Source organism: Tasmannia lanceolata, unplaced genomic scaffold (genome assembly GCF_043159265.1).
Source record: "Tasmannia lanceolata isolate RefF3 unplaced genomic scaffold, GAP_Taslan_0.1 ptg000016l, whole genome shotgun sequence".
NCBI classification, from domain to species: domain Eukaryota; kingdom Viridiplantae; phylum Streptophyta; class Magnoliopsida; order Canellales; family Winteraceae; genus Tasmannia; species Tasmannia lanceolata.
Genome location: NW_027518693.1, coordinates 2,593,427 through 2,612,937, shown reverse-complemented (window position 1 = coordinate 2,612,937; position 19,511 = coordinate 2,593,427). Strand labels below are relative to the sequence as shown.

General features: G+C 39.2%; 2 protein-coding genes across 2 annotated transcripts; both read left to right on the top strand.

Annotated features, from left to right (window-relative positions):
* The first annotated feature begins 217 nt into the window (after window positions 1–217).
* Window positions 218–6,328, top strand: LOC143848436 (IAA-amino acid hydrolase ILR1-like 6). Its single transcript, XM_077357383.1, has 5 exons — window positions 218–759; window positions 1,043–1,168; window positions 3,608–3,922; window positions 5,305–5,433; window positions 5,549–6,328. The coding sequence occupies exons 1-5, from the start codon at window positions 307–309 to the stop codon at window positions 5,912–5,914; spliced, it is 1,389 nt and encodes a 462-aa protein (XP_077213498.1). The 5' UTR covers window positions 218–306; the 3' UTR covers window positions 5,915–6,328.
* Window positions 6,329–13,489: 7,161 nt separating this feature from the next.
* On the top strand, window positions 13,490–18,009 carry LOC143848496 (two-component response regulator ARR17-like). Its single transcript, XM_077357453.1, has 5 exons — window positions 13,490–13,742; window positions 13,869–13,981; window positions 14,472–14,549; window positions 14,634–14,701; window positions 17,499–18,009. The coding sequence occupies exons 1-5, from the start codon at window positions 13,634–13,636 to the stop codon at window positions 17,800–17,802; spliced, it is 672 nt and encodes a 223-aa protein (XP_077213568.1). The 5' UTR covers window positions 13,490–13,633; the 3' UTR covers window positions 17,803–18,009.
* Window positions 18,010–19,511: the final 1,502 nt, after the last annotated feature.

The window sequence follows — 19,511 nt, the reverse complement described above, 5'->3', positions numbered from 1 at the left end:
GGCCAAGTCAGGTGAGTGGTGGGGAGCAATGAGACCCCACCTTCTCTCTCTCTCTCTCTCTTTAGTGCCCCCACGTGAGTTTTAATAAGACTATAAAATGAAATTCCACATTTCCACTGACAATGACACCCATGCTTGCCCATTATCCCCACGAGGTAAAGGTGCTCCATTGAATCTTATTCCCTCTCCTTTTTTATATATATATAACTTCTGTTCTTTCTCCCTTTGTCCTTCTCCTCTTCTCTCTGTTTTCTTCTCTCTGTTCCCCTATCCCTGTTCAAACAGAAGGGGGAAGAACAACAACAAATGGGGTTCATGCTATCTTCATTAATTCTCTTTCTAATGCTTGTTAATTGCAGCACAGGAGGTTCAGCTCCCAATCTAGACCTCCCTTACAAAGACTCCCCCTCATATTTCACCCCAAAAGATTCAAACCAAGCCAACTCAACTTCCCCTTCAACCCTCTGTCCTATTTCAATCCATAGACTCTGGAATAAGGGTGACTCTGAGGAGATTCTCTCTCTAGCTACACGGCAAGACACTGTTGATTGGATTAAGGGATTGAGGAGAAAAATCCATGAGAACCCAGAACTTGCTTATGAAGAAATAGAGACTAGTCGCTTGATCAGGGAAGAACTTGATAAGATGGGTGTCAGTTATCGCTTTCCGTTGGCTGAGACCGGTGTCAAGGCGATAATTGGCACTGGGTATCCTCCCTTTGTTGCCCTCAGGGCAGATATGGATGCTCTTCCTATTCAGGTATCTCGAAATTCTTTCAAATTGATTTGCTTCTGCTATTCACTCTGTTAAATTATGTTAACATTAGATTGTAGAACATGCCACCTTGCCTCTAAAACCCATACAAAATACTAAAGAAACCCACCACAATATAAACTACTTATCTAACTCGACAATTTGGAATACTAAGCTGATCACATCTAATAGCCCCTCTCATGTCTCTTGGGAGATCCAACCAGTTCCAAAAAGTTTCATTAAGTGGATGATTTACAGTTACTTTCTCCTTGTGATATGTTTTTTTTAGGAAGCTGTGGAGTGGGAGCACAAGAGCAAAATTCCTGGTAAAATGCATGCCTGTGGGCACGATGCGCATGTGGCCATGCTTCTGGGTGCTGCCAAGATATTGAAAACCCGCGAACATCTTTTAGAGGTTTGAATTCCTCAACTGTTTTTACATACATACAATTATCAAAAAAGACATACATACAATTATCAAAATAGAAAACAAAAACTACTTATCCTTTTGTGTATGGCATTAGGTTGGTTTTTGCTTGTGTTTGCTTGTGACAGATGAAGTCATTGAAACAATTTTGTTGTTACTCTGATACTAAACGTCAAAACCAATTTGGGGTTTTGGATCAAATCAAACATGTTGTGCAGGAGATGTGTCAATAGTAGTTGCCCAGGAAGACTCTATGACTGTATTATTATACAGAGAGGACCCAATAGTATAATTAGAGATTAGATATTTGGTGATGAACCCACTTAATATAAGAAGACATCAGAAGGCACCATATCAAATATTATAATCCACACTAAGACTCATCGCGTTTTGAGTCTTTAATCAATTGCCTCCAAGTGGTGGGCCTTCAAATTGATTTACTCAATGAGAATGTGCTTCTTGCAATCTTTGAGATTCGCCTGCGGATGATTAGGGGTCAGATGTAATTTAAGTAGATTTCAGTGGAAGACCAAATCACGGTTCAAAACAAGAAACCGTATTCACTTATAAGAATTGAATAAGAATTTTTTCGATATATGGGCCCGAAGAGATAACTAAATCCTGTAGAAAGAACACCAATAGAATGGACAAAGACCAAGAATGCATGTCTTCCCCATTTTATCCTTCTTTCTGATGATGCTCAATGGATATGAATGATGGCCTGAAAAATGAAACAAATATGTTCCATTTGGAAAATAATTAAAGAGCATATGTTTTTTTTATCAAACAAATGTATCATGATTTCCCTGATTAGGCTACACACGAATTTTGAGGCTTTTGTCTCGGTTTGGTTTTGTCTGCTCAGTGGCTTGTAATCCATTAATGAATATTTTAACGTAGAACAAGTTATGTGAATTTCGCACTTGGAGGCTTGTGTATGAAGTCTTTTCATATTATGCCATTTTGATCATTTTTATTTTTTTTTGAAAGTTTACTATTTTATTCCCAAAGATAAGAAAATTACAGGGGTGGGACAAGACGTCCCAGCAGTAGAACTGACAATAAAACTACAAAATGACACTTTGGCAACCAATTCTGGACTCATTGAAAATCACCGATGTATCCTCCCTTTGTACCCCTCCTTCGCGAGTCCGTCCGCCATCTCGTTGGCCGATCTCCACATATGCATCAATCTAGGATGTATAAAACGGATTAGGTACCGTAGTTACTCCAATACATTTGCCAATCTCCAAGGGGCCGGGCCATGGTTCTCAGCCCACGCGATAACATTCCCACAGCATTGGCCCCCTGATAGTTGAAGGGGATACCAGAGCCTCCGTGAATATATCATCTGCCTAAATATCTTTAGACCTTACAGATGGAGTATATATCAGTTTGGTAATAACCTTTCCACAAACAAAATGGCAATCTTCTTCAACATGCCTAGTCCTCTTATGGAATAATGGATTGCTGCTACCAATATTAGTGGTCTTCACAACTTCTATACGCGGTCACAACAACCCACATTTCAAGCAAAACAACACCACAGTCCAGTCTTCATAAAAACAGATCTATAGCACAACTTTCTCCTTGATTTAGCACCAAAAGAGGAATAAGTTGATTGGTAACTCTAGAGCACTCAGATAGAGAACCCCATGGATTTTTTTGCACAAGAAAGTGTGGACACCATAGTGATTGCTCAACACAAGGGATTCAACGTAGAAAGAGAAAAAACAAAAGATAGAGAAGGTATACTCTAGGGTTTCAGGAAAAGAAAGTAAAGGAAATCGAAGCAAGACAAGGATGGATCTTGACTTTCATACCATGATAAAATAAAAAAGTGGAAAGAGAGAAACCTTGGAGGAGAACCTAATTCGCGGGGAAGACGAAGAGAAGTAAACAAAAGAATTAACGAGAGCAAAGACAAAGAAACAGTGGAGAAAGGAATTTGTGAGGGTTGAGAGCAAAGCCCATGACCACTTTGCTTTATATATACATTTTAACATCCTTGTCATTAGGGCAGTCCATGATGGGCTCCATCCTACTAATGTAAACAAAAACAAATATAAATAATATACCAAAACTACAATGTGAATAACAGTTAACTACTACAACCCCTAACAGAGAATAATAATTCGATTTCCTTCCTTTTGACATAATAGTACTACTATCTTGAGTTTATCATTTCCTTCAGTTGACATTGAGGCATTCCTGTTCTTACAATTTATGATTTGACTTGAAAGCGCATGATTTTTTAGAACAGTTGCTTAATTATAAAGATTTTTACAACTGTCTTTTTCTCTAAATGCATTCTTAATAAAAAAAACATGATTATGTATCTGGCACGAATGCAATGCAGAAAAAAAGAATATGTTTTTCTAGCTGGGGTTGGCTATTTCTAATGTCTATCTCTCATTGTTATAACAGGGAACTGCTGTGCTGCTATTTCAGCCAGCAGAGGAAGCTGGGATAGGTGCTAAGCGAATGATCGAAGATGGGGCCCTCGAAAATGTTGAGGCCATATTTGCCGTTCATGTATCACATGAACATCCAACATCAGTCATTGGATCTAGACCGGGCCCCTTGCTTGCTGGATGCGGCTTCTTCAAAGCAGTGATAAGTGGAAAAGAGGGCCGTGCTGGGAGTCCGCACCGTTCGGTTGACCCCATTTTGGCTACCTCTGCTGCAGTAATAAGTTTGCAGAATATCGTGTCTCGTGAAGCTAATCCATTGGACTCACAGGTGCTTATATATTGAAAATTTTTCCTTTTTGTCATGTAATTGGAGGTTCTCTGAATTCATAGTGTTATTCACATGCGTGAAAAAAAATACGAGGGAGATTTTCTTTTGCTTCATTCACCTTTGGCCAGATGAGAAGTTGTCATCTGCCTCTCCGAAAATGGAACTTTCTTATGGTCAAGTTAAAATGAATTAAAAATACATGGTGGATCTGTTGGTGGAACATAATTTAGGGAACACAACTAAATCTCAACTTCATTCTGTTTTGTTTTACACATTAATCTTAAGTGATAGCTAAATGGTTGTATCTTATAGCATGCAGTGGGCAATGTATGACCTATGTTTTATCTTTATTCGTAGCTTGGAAGAGAATTAGAATCCTTGCTTTTGAAAAGCTCTGCAATTTCCTGATAATATATTATGATGAAGCTGATACAATCACTCTAAATGACATGATGACAATGACATGTTCCTCGGTATGTATGTATTACTGCATCCATGAATCTGTGCCTGGTTGTCTGAATTTTTTTTTCTGTATAAGTCATCAAGGTGAAAATTTTCTAAAGGATTCATTAGCTGACACCAACTAGTTTGGGGCAAAGGTTTAGTTGAGTTGAGTTGAGTTTAAGTCATCAAGGATGCATTAGAACTGGTCATGCTTCCACTTCACTCTGGTTGATATTGGTATTTGTTAGCCAAACTTCTACATTTGCATATAATATATGAACTATGATTGTGGACACGGACACAAGTGTTGTGTGTGGACACTGACACGGAGTGGCGGACACAGCAAATTCCCAAAATTTAGAAATGGGCACGGCTAAAATATAAAGTACATATAATCGTGATTTGTTGACACGGATTCATGTGCCGAGTTTTGACACAGATACAGGGTATCGGGTATCTAACATGACAACCCCTAAAAATATAGAAATCATAACACACTCATACATGTACATACATGTAAAGTTATTGACACTTGTAGCAGTACATTTAAAAGTGTCTAAAGGAGTGTTGACATGTGCACGACACGTGTGTCGGCAATAAATTCAAAGTGTCGGCCAAATCAATGTATATGAATAAGACAGTAAACTAATAGCTACCCTTTAGTGATCTCACAACGAACATGAGTTTTTCCATTCTAAATTTGTAAAGAGAAATCAACAAATTCCGGAAAATTATAAGATCTACATGACCAAATTTTACTGCTAAAAGGTTTTTCTATGATATATTCTTAACTGGGCTTTGACCTTGTCTCTTGAACAATCTCAGCACATATGGTGCAACTCCCTTAAATTAGTTGCCTGTTTGGACTCCACCAGGCAAACTTGTTCTGTTATCGATATCACCAGTCATGTTTCTCACTTTCCGTACACTTATTTCAGGTTGTATCAGTGGCTTCATTCAGTGGTGGTGATAATCTTAACCTGATTCCTGAATCAGTTGTCATTGGTGGAACCTTCAGGGCTTTCTCCAATGCTAGTTTCTACCAAGTCCGGAAAAGAATAGAGGAGGTTTGTAATACGATTTAGTTGTTGATCATACTTACTGATTCACAAAACTTCTGAATTTCTTTCTTAACATATCTTTTATTCTTCAAAGTGTCTAACATCTGTTACGTTTGAATAGGTAATCGTAGAGCAAGCTAGAGTTTACAGATGCAAGGCTACAGTTGATTTCTTTGAGAAGGAGCATCGGTTTTACCCACCCACTGTGAACGACGAGCTTATGACTGAGCATGTGAGGAAGGTGGCCATCGATTTGTTGGGGTCCGAAAATTTCAGGGTGGTTACACCAATGATGGGTGCAGAAGACTTCTCATTCTATTCCGAGGTGGTCCCCGCAGCCTTCTTTTATATAGGCGTAAGGAATGAGACATTGGGGTCGACTCACACTGGTCATTCTCCATATTTCATGATCGACGAAGACGTCCTTCCTACTGGCGCTGCAGTTCATGCTGCAATAGCCGAAAGATACCTCAACGAGAATGGATGATATCTGCATTCCACAATCTTTTATCTGGATCGACCTAGAAAAGACTCGGAAGATCCCAAGGAGACTGGATTCACCCCAAGGCATAGTGGGTGAAGTAGAGTTTCAAGTTCTAGGTATGTTCTATGCCAAGTTCAGGATCTTGTTCTGTACAGTGTGTAAAGTCAGGGGCAGTAAAGCCAATAAATCCCTCCTGTTCTTGGCGACTAGTGCAACACCTTGAAATCTATTTTATTTTGTTGAAGTTGATCAAAGTTTGTTATTGTTCTATCCTGCTCTATTGAATAGTGTAAGAGCTTACTATTCTTTGTATTTTAAAGGCCCACTATTGTGTTCTGAGTGAAGAAACCTCTGGTTCCCCTACCCTCTTCCAAATCAATCTCAATGGGAAGTGGATCAATCTGAACATGAGTTGAATTTTTATTTTTTTATTTTTTTTTGCTGAATTCGATACGAAATTGTCTTTATTCAATTGCAATTCTTAAGTAACACTCAAAGCTTTGATTACATAAACTTCATGTGTACCTTTTTCTTTCTGATAAACAAACATTCGTATCGCAAACCTCCCTGCCAGTGCTAGTTCTTCCTGAAAGCAATATAATTTGCCACAGAAATCAAGGGTGATGCTTTCTCTGGATCAAACCCCAAGAGCTGATCTTTAGCTTCCCTGTTCAGCAAAGTCCCTAGATTTTTCCAGACCCAACAACTTTGGATCTTCTCCGGCTCCCTCCCACCCACAGGCCTGTCAAGGGCTTAATTCACAGAATTAGCCTTCTCTTTCATGTAGCTGTTGAAAACAAATCTTGAAATGGGCTTTTTGGCTTATCTTCTTCTACTTTCACTTGCTTGTTAGCAAGATGGGTTAAAAAACAGGGGTCTTTGAAGAGGGTCGTGCAGTTAAAAGACAAAAAGGAGATGTGGATGTTACAGTCTTGAGTGGGGCCCAGCCTGGGTAGGACCCAGCCTGGTATGGGACAGGTTTAAAGGGCCTTGCCTCCATCAGCTATAGAGCTTTTGGCGTATTGGTAAGGTACATTACTCGGTTCAACATCGAGTCTGGATCCCACCCAATCCCATAACTAGGCGGGGCCCCCACTCAGGACTGTAACAAAGGAATAAGGGGTATGGATCTTGAGCCTCTGGTTCTCACTGGGTTCGACATCCACATTTGGCTATTTTGAGTTGCATATCCACAACTAACTTTTGGTATTTTAATCAAAGTTTCCCCCACTAGTTGGTTCAGCCCAACTAGAGGCATTAGGCAAGGTGATCCATTCTCCCCTATTTATTTTTTTGTGAAATTTTAATGGGTCTGAGTACCCCTTTTCTTCCACCACCTTGAATGGTTCAAGCCCAGAATCAGTGTATTCTCTGGACCTTGACCTTGGCATCTATTAATGTATACATTGCTGAGAGCTTCGACGTGTTTGACAAATAACACAGGCTCATTTTCACACCCATTTCACCTGAAACATATCCTTCATGAGGCCCAGGCTCTACTTCTCTTTGAGATCCTAGAAGACTCACTTTTTCCTCTTGACTATGCATGAAACCTTCACCATCTCAGGGTTTAGTAAACTGCGAACCAAAACATTGTCCTGAGCCCAATCTCCTTCAATTTAGGATGACATATTGGGGAATATAATTTTCCCGAATAAGAGGTTGTTTATGACCGAGCCTAGGTCGAGTTGAACTAGTTTCCCCTAGCGCCGAAAAATGGTGCACCATAAGGATTTACCTAGGGATTTTGTGGTGGTTCACGAGGTTGGTTCTGGTTCTGATTTCAGTTATTGTTCCCCTGAAAACTAGTTCCATCATCGACCTGCGAACTACCATTAGGATCGGTCGTATTTCCACTTTGTATTATGGTCTTACGAGTTGATTTTCTACAGATGACCTGGCCTGTTGTGGAGGCATAGCAGGATCGACATTGATACGAACTGTCGCAGTTGGTGGCAAATTATATCTCCGAACCGAAATCTTGCTTGATTCTCCTGGAAAAAATGCAAGTGGGCCACTATATTGGCCTCTTGAGATGGGATTGAGTCTAGTTAACATCTAGAACTGGCCGAATCTAATTCCGCCATCTACTGGGGCAGTAAAACTAAGAAAGGATGATCGAATGTATGGCAGCTGCTGGACCAGTCTATTGCCCTGCCAAATGGGTGGTTGACCTGGTGATATTGGCTCCATTATATCATAAACCAAACCAAAGATACAGTTGACCTGCGGAAAAATTCTTGCTAGAGGATTAAAAAAGCCTAATCACCTCAGAAATCTGCTGAGCTACTATCTAGTATAACTCATGAGAATTCTCCTCTAGGTGCTACCTTACACAGTAACCACGTCTTAAAGTGAGACGGTGCATCGGGAATTAGTCCCCGGTAGAGAATTGTCTCAACTTGGGGAGAATGGATTAGAATATTCTCCTAGTAGATTTTCCCTATTAGAAGTCCTTCGATCTTGAGTCCCGAAGCGTTTGGGAATATTAGAATCAATAGGATTCTCAGTAGCATCGTCATTTGTATTTCTATGTCTAGTAGTAGGAGTCATTTGATGATGCATCACACTAGAGCCCATTGGGCGTGAAAAAAAAATGTTTCAGTCTACCCCGGGTGTGATGACAAGTCGGTCAGTGTGAGTGGTGTGTGATTTGTGATGGATGCACGGGTATACCATTTAGTAAAACTCCAAAATTCAATTCTAGGAGTAATCGACCTCCGTCCCATAGGATTGGATTTCAAGAGATTGAGAAAAAGGGGAATATCACTTCTACCATGAGCTCTAATGCCTTTTAAGCCGAAGACTTTTTTAAGTATGACAGAATGCCAAAGTGATGGTTGTTTATATTAGTACACACAGAATGTAGACGATACATCGACACACGTAGAATGTGAACAACTCACGTTGAACGATATGCGCAGAACGCAAACGATTGTATCGATGCACTAAAAATGCAAACAACTAGAGATCGATAGGTATTTGATTAACCTCCAAACAAAACAACACAAACAAACGCCAGTGTGGGGGATAGAGAATTAACGAAAAAGGCTGGCGTGAGAAAATGAATCCATTTCTTCGTGTCTTAAATTATTGGAGATAAACCGCAACTATTGAAAAGTAAATATACAGTGCCAAAAAGTAAAGATAAATTTAAACGATGAAAATTTGATGTTTTGTTCTGGGACCACTTTCTCTGATGCAGTCGTTCCTTTTTAATTTTTATAGCTTTCACATGTAACTGCTCACTCCTACCCCACGTCCCTCAGAGGGAACTCACTATAACGGTCTACTATTTTTTAAAATTTTACATACCCATTTGTTTGAGAATAACCGCTGCCTCCATCTCCTGAAAAAGTGACGACTGGCATGAAACTACTTTGACTCCAAAGGATGAGTCATTAGTAGATGGTTCGGTCTTACCTGACCGATTTCAAATACGTAAATGAATGTAGACAGAGGGTTATCATCCTAGGGAAAGCAGCTTTGGGCACATCATATCTAAGGTGGGGACCTATATGAATAGTTTGATTCATCAATATAACCAGGGCAGTGATAAATCGACTCCCCAAATGGATAGATTGACTCCCCATGTGTCTATCTCTCTCCCCTTTCTCTCTCTAACCTGGAGGAGAGAGAAAGACACATGGGGAGTCGATTTATCACTCCCCATATAACTATGCTCAATGTACTTTCTTTTACATGGCATAGAAATGCACAGAAATATAGTTTATATTGGTTAACCTTTCTCTATAATACTTCTAAGCTTTTTTGATTCCATAACCAAATATTTGGAAAAATATGGAGAATGATGTTCTTTAACACAGGCAATGTCTGCCTGTATCTACAAACCAATAACTGAAGAAATGTTTTTTATCCGAATGAAATGGAATCCCTCAGCCCGATTTTGTTCTACCCTTTTTGCTCGCTCAGGAGAACGAAGAATCAATAGTGTCGATAGTGTCCTATTCATTGTGTAATTAGTTTTTTATTTTTTGTTCTATAACTTTGGGTATTCCCTTTCGGGTGTCCCTTCTGATTCTTTTAGAAAATTTGCCATTTAAAAAAAAAATAGTGTCGAAGAACCCAGCCATAATTTCTTCTAAATTTCTTTTGGAGAAGTGATGTGGAGACCGAGCCTATGACCGATAGGAGAGCCCAACAATGAGAATATGCCATGCGTGCAAATAAGTTTACTTTTTTTTGTTATTTTTCTAAAAATAAGGGCTTGATTTCTTCACTTGTGATGTTGTGGCAAAAACCCATTTGTTCCGTCCCCTCGTTGGACTTATTCGCAGGCTCCCTAGCATTACTCTTCTTCTTTTTTTGGGTAGGGAAAGCCTTTTCTGCATGGCCCGTCGGTAGCAAAGCCTAACACAAATTGAACAAGTAGCCTCTACTTGTATTTCAAAGCCCTTTGTTTGAAGAACAAATATGGACACCCATCATATAAAAGAGTTGTGATGGTCTCACCACCAAAGCTCCTGTACCATGCTTTGTGCCTTACTTTGCTCTTTCGTCTGAAAAACAAGCGACATATAATAATTCTACTGGTAAAAAGATAACACGGAAGAAAAGTCACAAAGTACTAAGCAACTGTAGATGATATCCCACCACGTGAAAACGCGTCTAAAGTTGGCACCACACGTGATTTTTCCTTTATACGACGTCAAATGGTGGGTCCAACAGAAAATCAAGTGTGGAAAGTGTAGACATAGCAAAAGTGATGGGCTCACCAAGATTTTATTTGTAGGGTACCCTTCAATCTGTGGGTCAGATGTTCCCACGCTTTAATACAGACTGTCTTCATAGGTATCATTAGGAGATCTATTATTCCATGTTCCCTTCAATTTTATGTCGCGCTTTCTTCTCCCTCGTTATAATTATAATTTGGAATTGGAAAAAGAGAAAGGGAAGAGTGTTTCTCCCGTTTTGGAAGATTCAACTTTTTATTTGTACTTTCATTTGTATTTGCAAGCCACTAATTGGGTGGTTAAGTTCATCTAATGGGTCTTTCTAGTGCCATGCTCATACCTGATTGGACCCAACTTAGATCCTTGGGATTTTGTCAATGTAAAAGATTTGGAGCTATAAGTGAAAATTTTAATTCCATCATGGCAATTGATACCTTTCTATTCAAATCAAGACATCAGGTTCTAAATGTCTGTTTCAAATTTTGCAAGACTGGTCCAATTCATCTTCTTATGCTTATTGTATACGCAAGACTATTTATAATTTCAAGCAGACCCCACATGCATTGTCAATGTGCCCAATATGGGCATTGGATTTGTGAGTTCCCATTTCGACTTTTCACTCTTCACTGACTGAGATACACGATGGTGAGAGAATGTTGGCCGCATGTAAGGCAACCCAAGAGAGGGGTGGATTGGATTTTAAAAGCTTTTGTTCTTTTCTAAGATGATTTAACAAATTAAAGGAAGAAGAGTAAAGGGAATCAACTGAGCATAATAAAGATAAAGAGATAGGGAAGAAAGAGTGCACTGGGAGATTTATAGTGGTTGGGCCAAACATGGCTTACATCCACTCTCTCAAAGGTATTCCCTTCCTGAGCCTTCACTAAACTGATCCAACACAATGTTGATGGCATCATATTAACTGGGAATGGCTCAACTATGGTCCATCATCTTCTTCATCAATTTGAGATTGAGTTCTCTAAAAAGAAATTGGATCCTCTCATCTTCTTTCTTGCTGTCGAAGTCAAATTAATTTTTGACAGCATGCTGCTCTCTCGAAGAAAATACATTGCGGATATCCTCTGATATAATAAAATTGATGACGCGAAGCCAATATCTACTTGAAAACAAATGCACAAAATCACTCGCACAAAACATATTTAGGTCACTTCATTCCCAGCTCTAATTAATTCGCTAGGAAAAGTTGCGCAAAGATCTAGATATTCACTTCATTTGAAAGCTCTTCTACTCTAACAAGGAATCATTACAATGGAGTTTCAACGGTTTTGCTTGCAAGGGTGTGTTAAGGAAAGTGCATTCTGGGGGTTTGGCCTCTAGTTCAAGTGGTAAAGACTATGTTCTATAGTTTGGCCTCTAGTTCAAGTGGTAAAGACTATGTTCTATTGTCTGGCCCATGATTATTGTCAAATATCAATTAAATTACAAGTTGATGTCATACGCTACATGATATACATGTTATATATGATAAAAAAAATTTGGACAGGGAACGTGAATGAAGAATGCTTGATTTTGTTTTCTTCTACATTTATGATATATTGATCTTAATATAGATATTTTACAATATTTCTAGATATCCTCTGGTAACATCGAGCTATAAGATCATCTTAACCAAATCAAAGTTGGAGGGGAAAATGGCCAGACACTGTTTCTGCCCATTTTTTCCCTCCACAGATGGCAAGGTTAGGATGATCCTATAGGGCTGATTTTTTGTACACACCCTATCCATGGAAGGGCCTTCCAAATGAATGCTTTAGATCCCTCCAAAAATGTGGCCCCCCCATGGTTTGTGGCAGCCATGCACAGATAAGCTATTTGTGCAGCTGCACACAAACCATTTCCTCTATATATATATATATATATATATATATATGTGTGTGTGTGTGTGTGTGTGTGTGTGTGTGTGTGTGTGTGTGTGTGACCTCCATATTTGTTGCATTGTTCCTGGTAACTTCGAGCTAGTCATTTAGGCCTCACTTTGAGGAGCTCACCTCTCTGGTAACTTTGAACTGGCCTAATTTGATCCACACATGAATATGAGAGCATTTGTCATGAAGATTGTTCCATGGCATCGAGGAACACATGCATTTGGTTAGACACCATTGGGTCTAGCATATGTTAACCTGGATCTCTCTATTTGGATCCAATTATTTTAAGTTATATTTGTTATTAAGCTAGAAACATATTACTATAGTTGAAATCAAGTAAACATGGTTCATGGTATTACCTATTGACAGAATTAATTACTATTCCTGTGTGATTATTTGTTTTACTAGTAATTGAACTAGGAAGGGTTTACTTACTAAGCCGTGGTAGCTCATTCCTTTTATATTTTATCCTCTAGGTTGAATTGACTGCATTTTGATGCATGGAGTAGATGTAGTTCTCTTGTGTTATAAGACAGTTTAGTAGTATGCTTGTAGAGTGAGACATTTTGTACGTGTTGAAACTTTGAAAATTTAGAGAAAAGGATACTGTAGCCTTTTGGGCTTCCGATTTTGTACTATGGTAATACTAAATAATGAAATTAAATGAAAATTTTTCAAGATCCATAAAGTGCATAACCGGATGATGTCACACCCTAATACATGAACTAATGTGACAAAGTTTTGGTGGAGAGAGGGAGAGAGGGAGAGAGAGACCGACCTGGCATTTACACAAAGAGAGAGAGAGAGACCGACATTGCATTTAGAGAGAGAGAGAGGATTTTCATTGGTAATCAAAGAGATCTTTTCATTAGAAGACAAATGGGAACATGACCCCTGATTTTCTTTAGTAATCAAAGCAAAAAAAAGGAAGGGATGACAAAAATGTGGAAAAAAGTGGCAAGATTCGGGGGAGAGAAGACCATCAGTCGCTTTTAATGACACGATTGAGAAAATCTAAGAAGATCATAGACCACGTTCCTTCTCACCTACTCAAACCTAAGTGAAAAATACCAAGGGTCACCTCTCCTTATAAAAGGATCCCTCAACTATAGAAACAAGAGGAAAAATAAGAAGCCAAGAAAATGGCCTTGAAAGAAGACCCACCCCAACCCTTCCACGTTTTAGCAGTTGATGATAGTCTCATTGACAGGAAGCTCCTCGAGAAGCTTCTCACAATCTCTTCTTACCAGGGTAATAACATTCATACTTTTAATTTGTTTATTTAAAAATTGTCTTATCTTTTTTAGAATCTTTCTGGGTATAATTTGATGGGTTTTTTTTCTCTCTTCTTTCTTCTACATTCTGTTGTTGTTGCAGTAACTAGTGTGGAATCTGCAATTAAAGCTTTGGAATATCTTGGGATGCCTGAAAACTCTGATGCTTGTTCATCGTCTCCATCCTCTTCTTCTTCTTTAACTTCACAACAAAGAGTAAGTGAACGGTTTTTTCAGAGGGTTAGAAACATCATATCATATGAAGTGATTTCGGGGGCACGGTCTATTTACGTTGTGGCCTCAGAAAAGGACAGTTTGGATCATCCCATGAGTGGTCCGTACAATACTCTTTTGAAAAAACTGAACTATACGGCCACACACCGTGTAAAACTCGGGTTGATTCTTTTGAACAAAACTTGGCTCCGAGGGTGTGGAAATATCAATTAATCGATGCTTAATATTTCCACACCCCTTGCTATTAGGCTATTAGCAAGGGGTTGGAGGTCCAAGTTCCTCCAACCCAGGCTGGAGCCATTGTTCAAAATCTAGGCCATTCTTATATGATTATTCAAAAACGAAAAAAAGAAGAAGAAGAAGGTTTTCCCTAAAAACCAAGAAAAGAAAGTAGTCCATGGAGATCCTGATTTTGATTCCACCATACATGTGGTGTCTATGGTTGTGCTCATTAAATATGAATACCTGGCAGGAGGTGAATGTGAACTTGATAATCACAGATTACTGCATGCCTGGGATGACTGGTTACGATTTACTGAAGCGAGTCAAGGTTGATGCCATCACCTGATAATCACAGTTTTTTTTATTTTCATCTCACTCAAATTTCATTAATTCAATGGCTTAACGCCTGCAGAAATCTTCTTGGAAAGACGTCCCTGTGGTGATTATGTCATCAGAGAACGTGCCTTCTCGGATAAACAGGTGAGCTCAAATGTGATTTCAGTACTGTTTTCTTATTAATTAGATAATCCTTATGTTATAGGTCAGATAGGGAAAAGTGTTTCTAGTCCGAGTCTAGTCCGACGGACTAGATAAATTATCAGAGTCCTATGGAGATGATTTTTTAGGCACACCCTATATATGTCATGGCCTATCAAACGAATGCTTTGGACCATCCAACCACATGTGCCTCACTGTATTTCTAGCCGTAGGACTAGATGATTTATCTAGTCCAGAGGACTAGAAAATGTAAGCCCTATATTATAAGGGATTTTCTAGGGACCATCGCAGAAGGGATTTCACAGACTGGCTGTTGCATGAGAGAGCAGCCACCTCAGTTGAATTAAATGAATGAGACAAAATCTGAGCATATGTGGCTGCTTTCTCATGCAACAGCAGTTCCGCGAAATGTGTTCTACGATTGTCCCTAGCAGATCCCATAATATAATAACTGCAGTATAAACTTTTGCCAATTGAATATGAACCATCACCCACCAAACTCCTCATTTGATTACCCAATAAAGGATCATGTTCCACTAGCTCATTAGATGAAGTCTTGATCACTTCACTACGTGTCAAATTGATGATGCATTGTTCCCTATGGTCCCGTCGTTTTGGATTTTGAGAATTGAATTTGAGTCCAGAACAGATCATTAGACTGAAATATAGTGCTTATGATTAGTCCAATAATCAGTTTGGGACTAAAAATCAATTCTCAAAATCCAAAACCAAAGTGCCTAAAGCCATGCTTATTTTAGATTTTGGGAATTGATTTTGTACCTAATTGATTCATGTCAGAATTGGACATTTGGTTTATTGTAGAATTGATGCTACTCAAATTGATTCTATATCATTAACAAGAACACACATATTGTAGTGACATAGAACTGATGTCAGTGGAAAGAAAGATTTTACACTAAGAACCAAACATCACATTTTTCCATGAATCGATTTTTTTTACACAAAATCGATTCTCAGAATCCAAAACAAACAGTACCTAGGCGTTTATTGTTTTGGCTTTTAAGAATTGATTTTGAATCCTAAAATGACAATTGGACTCAAAATTATGTTTACTTTGAACTCCAATAATTAGTTTTGGATTCAAAATTGATTCTCAAAGACCAAAATGAAACAATGGCTAAGGGGCCTAAGGCCCCGTTTGTTTTAGATTTTGTAACCCGATTGTGAGCCCGAAACTAATTAATTGTGACGAAATTAAACATCAATTTGATATTTGATCCAACAGCAGAGGTACCACCCTTGATATTTGATCCAACAGCAGCCTCTTAAAAAGTGGTCTGCTATTGGATCAAATATCAAGGGTGGTACCGCTTTGACGGTACTTCACAGTCGGGCACCATATAAAAACTCATATCTCTAAGTATTGGCATTCCTCTATGGGTGCATTTGGATTTCCAGAATCAGGTGGTGGAGTCCATATTCTATTTTGATTCCACCATTTGGTTCAATAAAGAGAAAAGAATCAAGGGTTGAAAATGTCACCAAGGCAGAATTAATAGGGGAAAATGCTGGAATCTGTTTCCGGCCCCGAGTGGTGGCATTCTGATTCCACCCTAATCGGAATGATGTTTCTATTGAATTTTTTTTTAATTAAATTTTATGTTTTACCTTCTTCTTTTTTCGTTCTGTTTCTAAGTTCCAAACCCAGCCTACATGATTTAGGGAGTCCTAGGACAGAGTCAATGTTGGGATGAATCCCTTACCATCAAAACGTTAAGATTTAACTAGCAAATTCTATCGATTCAATATTTGAGTCTGTGGGCACATTTACAATTGTCCCCCACTTGTTATCAACGATCCATCGATTCAATATTTGAGTCTGTGCCTCTGTGGGCACATTTGCAATTGTCCCCCACTTGTTATCAACGATGGTGAAATAATATGTTCACCCCCTTTAGTTTGTCTTGTGTAGGGGTGCAGCTTGAATCGGACCCAACATGATCACGACCGGTTTAAACCGGTTTCAGCTTGGGTTGGGAAAATCCAACCCCATCAAATTTCGTCTTGGGTTATAACTTATAAGGGTTGACCCCTTGGGCAACCTGTCTCAACCCAAACCCGATTGCGTCTCCCTAATTTTATAGAGATTTTATTGGGAAACAAAACCAATTTTTATTTTATTTTCATTTTTACCCTAGGTGAACCCAGACCCAATCCGTCCTGATTTGAAAAATCAGGTTATATGGGTTGGGTTAGGGTTGACCTTCCTCAACCTGAGGTTCGTGTATGGCCGGATTAATTAGGGTTGAGGTAGTGCTACCTTGGGTGGGGTTCGGGTTGGCTTCAACCCGACCCAACCCAAGTTGCACCCCTAGTGACTCTTTTGTAGCATTTCCACCCTCTTCGTTTGTCTTTTGCAGAAAATGCTGGGAAATGTGGAATTATCATGGGAAATGATATCACCACTACTGTATTTTGATGATCGCATTCCTCACTTTATTTGCTCCTGACCCTCCGATCTATAGAGGGACTGAATATTAGAGGGTTGATTCCTACCCCTATTTAGGCTGTGGCCCATCTAATGGACGGTTTGGATCATCCTATGGTGCGGGCCATACTTTACTTTTTAATAAAGTGAGGAGTGCGATCATCAAAATATGGTAGTGGTGATATCATTTCCCTTTTTCTAATTCTAATACCCGTGCATGCCATGCATTTAATAGCAATAAGTGCAAGCTACTTAATTGGTTAGTGAGGAGAACCTTATTTACCCCATTCTTTTCCTTATTTAATTTCCTCTTATTTTTTCAATGAACAGGTGCTTAGAAGGTGGAGCAGAGGAGTTCTTATTGAAGCCCGTTCAGTTATCTGATATGAAGAAGCTTCATCCTCACCTTTTGAAATCACTCAATTCAAGCTCCAACAACACCAACAATGACAAGGACAACACAAAGAACAACTACTACAAAAACTGCAACCACAACAGTACAAACAAACGAAAAGCTATGTCTCCTCGGTGCTTTGAGAGAAAACTCAAATTCAAAGGTCCAGCACTAGTGCAACAACCATCAATGGGATCACCACCACAACAACTCAAACAAGGGAAAAGCTATGACTCCTGAGCCTTAATGGAAAAAACCCAAAATTTGTAGGAATAACAGCTGTTTAATGGCAATGGATTTATTGTCATATATTTCAGACCATTCATTTTCCTTTCTTTGTGAGGTGGGTGAAGATGAGAGACACGTTATTACATGCCTTTTACATGGGGTTGAAGTGCATATATTCCACTCTATATAGTATTGTTGCTATTGCAAGTCAAACTTCAATAGATATGAAATATCAAAAGATGTTTCTCTTGGTCAAAATGTGAGTTGTCTTCATTAAAACCCTGTCTCTGTGTTGATTGCGGCGAGTAACAACTGATGTGCATCAGAAATCAAAAGATGCAGTTTGGTTCTTTTTTATATTTGTTTGGTGTAGCTTCTCAAATCCGGCTTAGGTCGATCGAAGGGTCCTTATCGAGTCTAGTTGGGGTAAAGGAACGGTCAGCAAGGCTAATGAAGCAAAATAAGGTTAGAGTCTTAACTCCGGGGAAACCCCTCGACACTCAAGTTAGTAGAGGCAGCAGTTAGAGTTGCGCCAAGAAGATGCTAAGAGTTCTGAGTGCTCGATCCCTCATACCTGCGTTTAATCAATGAATCGGGGTCGAATTGAATTGACCTCGATCTGCTTTAAAGGTTTGAGGGTTGAGAAAAGTGTTTCTGTGCAGGGAGCTCCCTGCGCATAAGTGGCTTAAAAAGCCACTGATTGGTCGCTTTTTTGTGGACCCCACAGAGGTAGACCCGCCGTACGAACCAATCGGAGGCTTTTCACGCCACTTATGCGTAGGGAGCTCCTTGCGCACGTGCGTGCGCAGAAACACTTTTCTCTTGAGGGGTTTCCTTCTTTTTTTGTATGTGGAAGGTTCAAGAGAACAAAGAGTTTTTAGAAACCCAATTCACCCCCACTTTGGGTTGCCACCCAGGCCAACATGATCCACGTCATCAAAATGCATTTAAAATAGAAACCCAATTCACCCCTCTTGGGTTGCCACCTAGGCCAACAGGATCCACGTCATCAAAATGCATTTATAATAGCACTGAAAAATGAAAAAAATAAGGGCGTATTCAACAAGGCTTCTCATTCTCTTCTGAAAAATCCAGACAGAAACGGATAGATGAGAATCTCGGAAGCGACTTCGAGTCACTCCAAACAATCTCATCATTTACGCGCAAAAGAAGGAGAAAATAAGGAGAAGGGCTCTGCGGGTCGAAGCTACTGAACTTGATTCTCAAGTTTTTTGGCATTTTACGTTTCCCACACCTAGAAAATGGAAAAGGCCCTCTAAAAATGCCTTGCCGGACACCGCCGAGAGAACTAATCAATGCACTATAGTGATGTGATCCAATGGGGCACCCTTCAGTTTAGCATTCCTCTTGTATTTGTTTTTGTTTTGAGAAAATAAAACGTTATTCAGGGATAAAAATTATCCTTGTATAAACTTATCCAATACAATGCAATCCATCAAAATCCAGTCAAGTAACCCCTTAAAATATGAGTTGTTTTTTTATGATGCACGCACGGCACATATTTGATAAGGCAAAAGAATAAGTGGGGCCCCTTCTTCAGTTTAGCATTAATTGTTCAATGATCCAATTTTTTATAATAACACAAACTCACCTTGTCTTTATTAATCAACTAATCGTCAAAAGCCAAACCCGAGTCAGGTCGGGTTGGGTATCATTCGGGTTGTGTTCGAGTTCAGGTTGGGTTGGGTTTTTCTAACCTG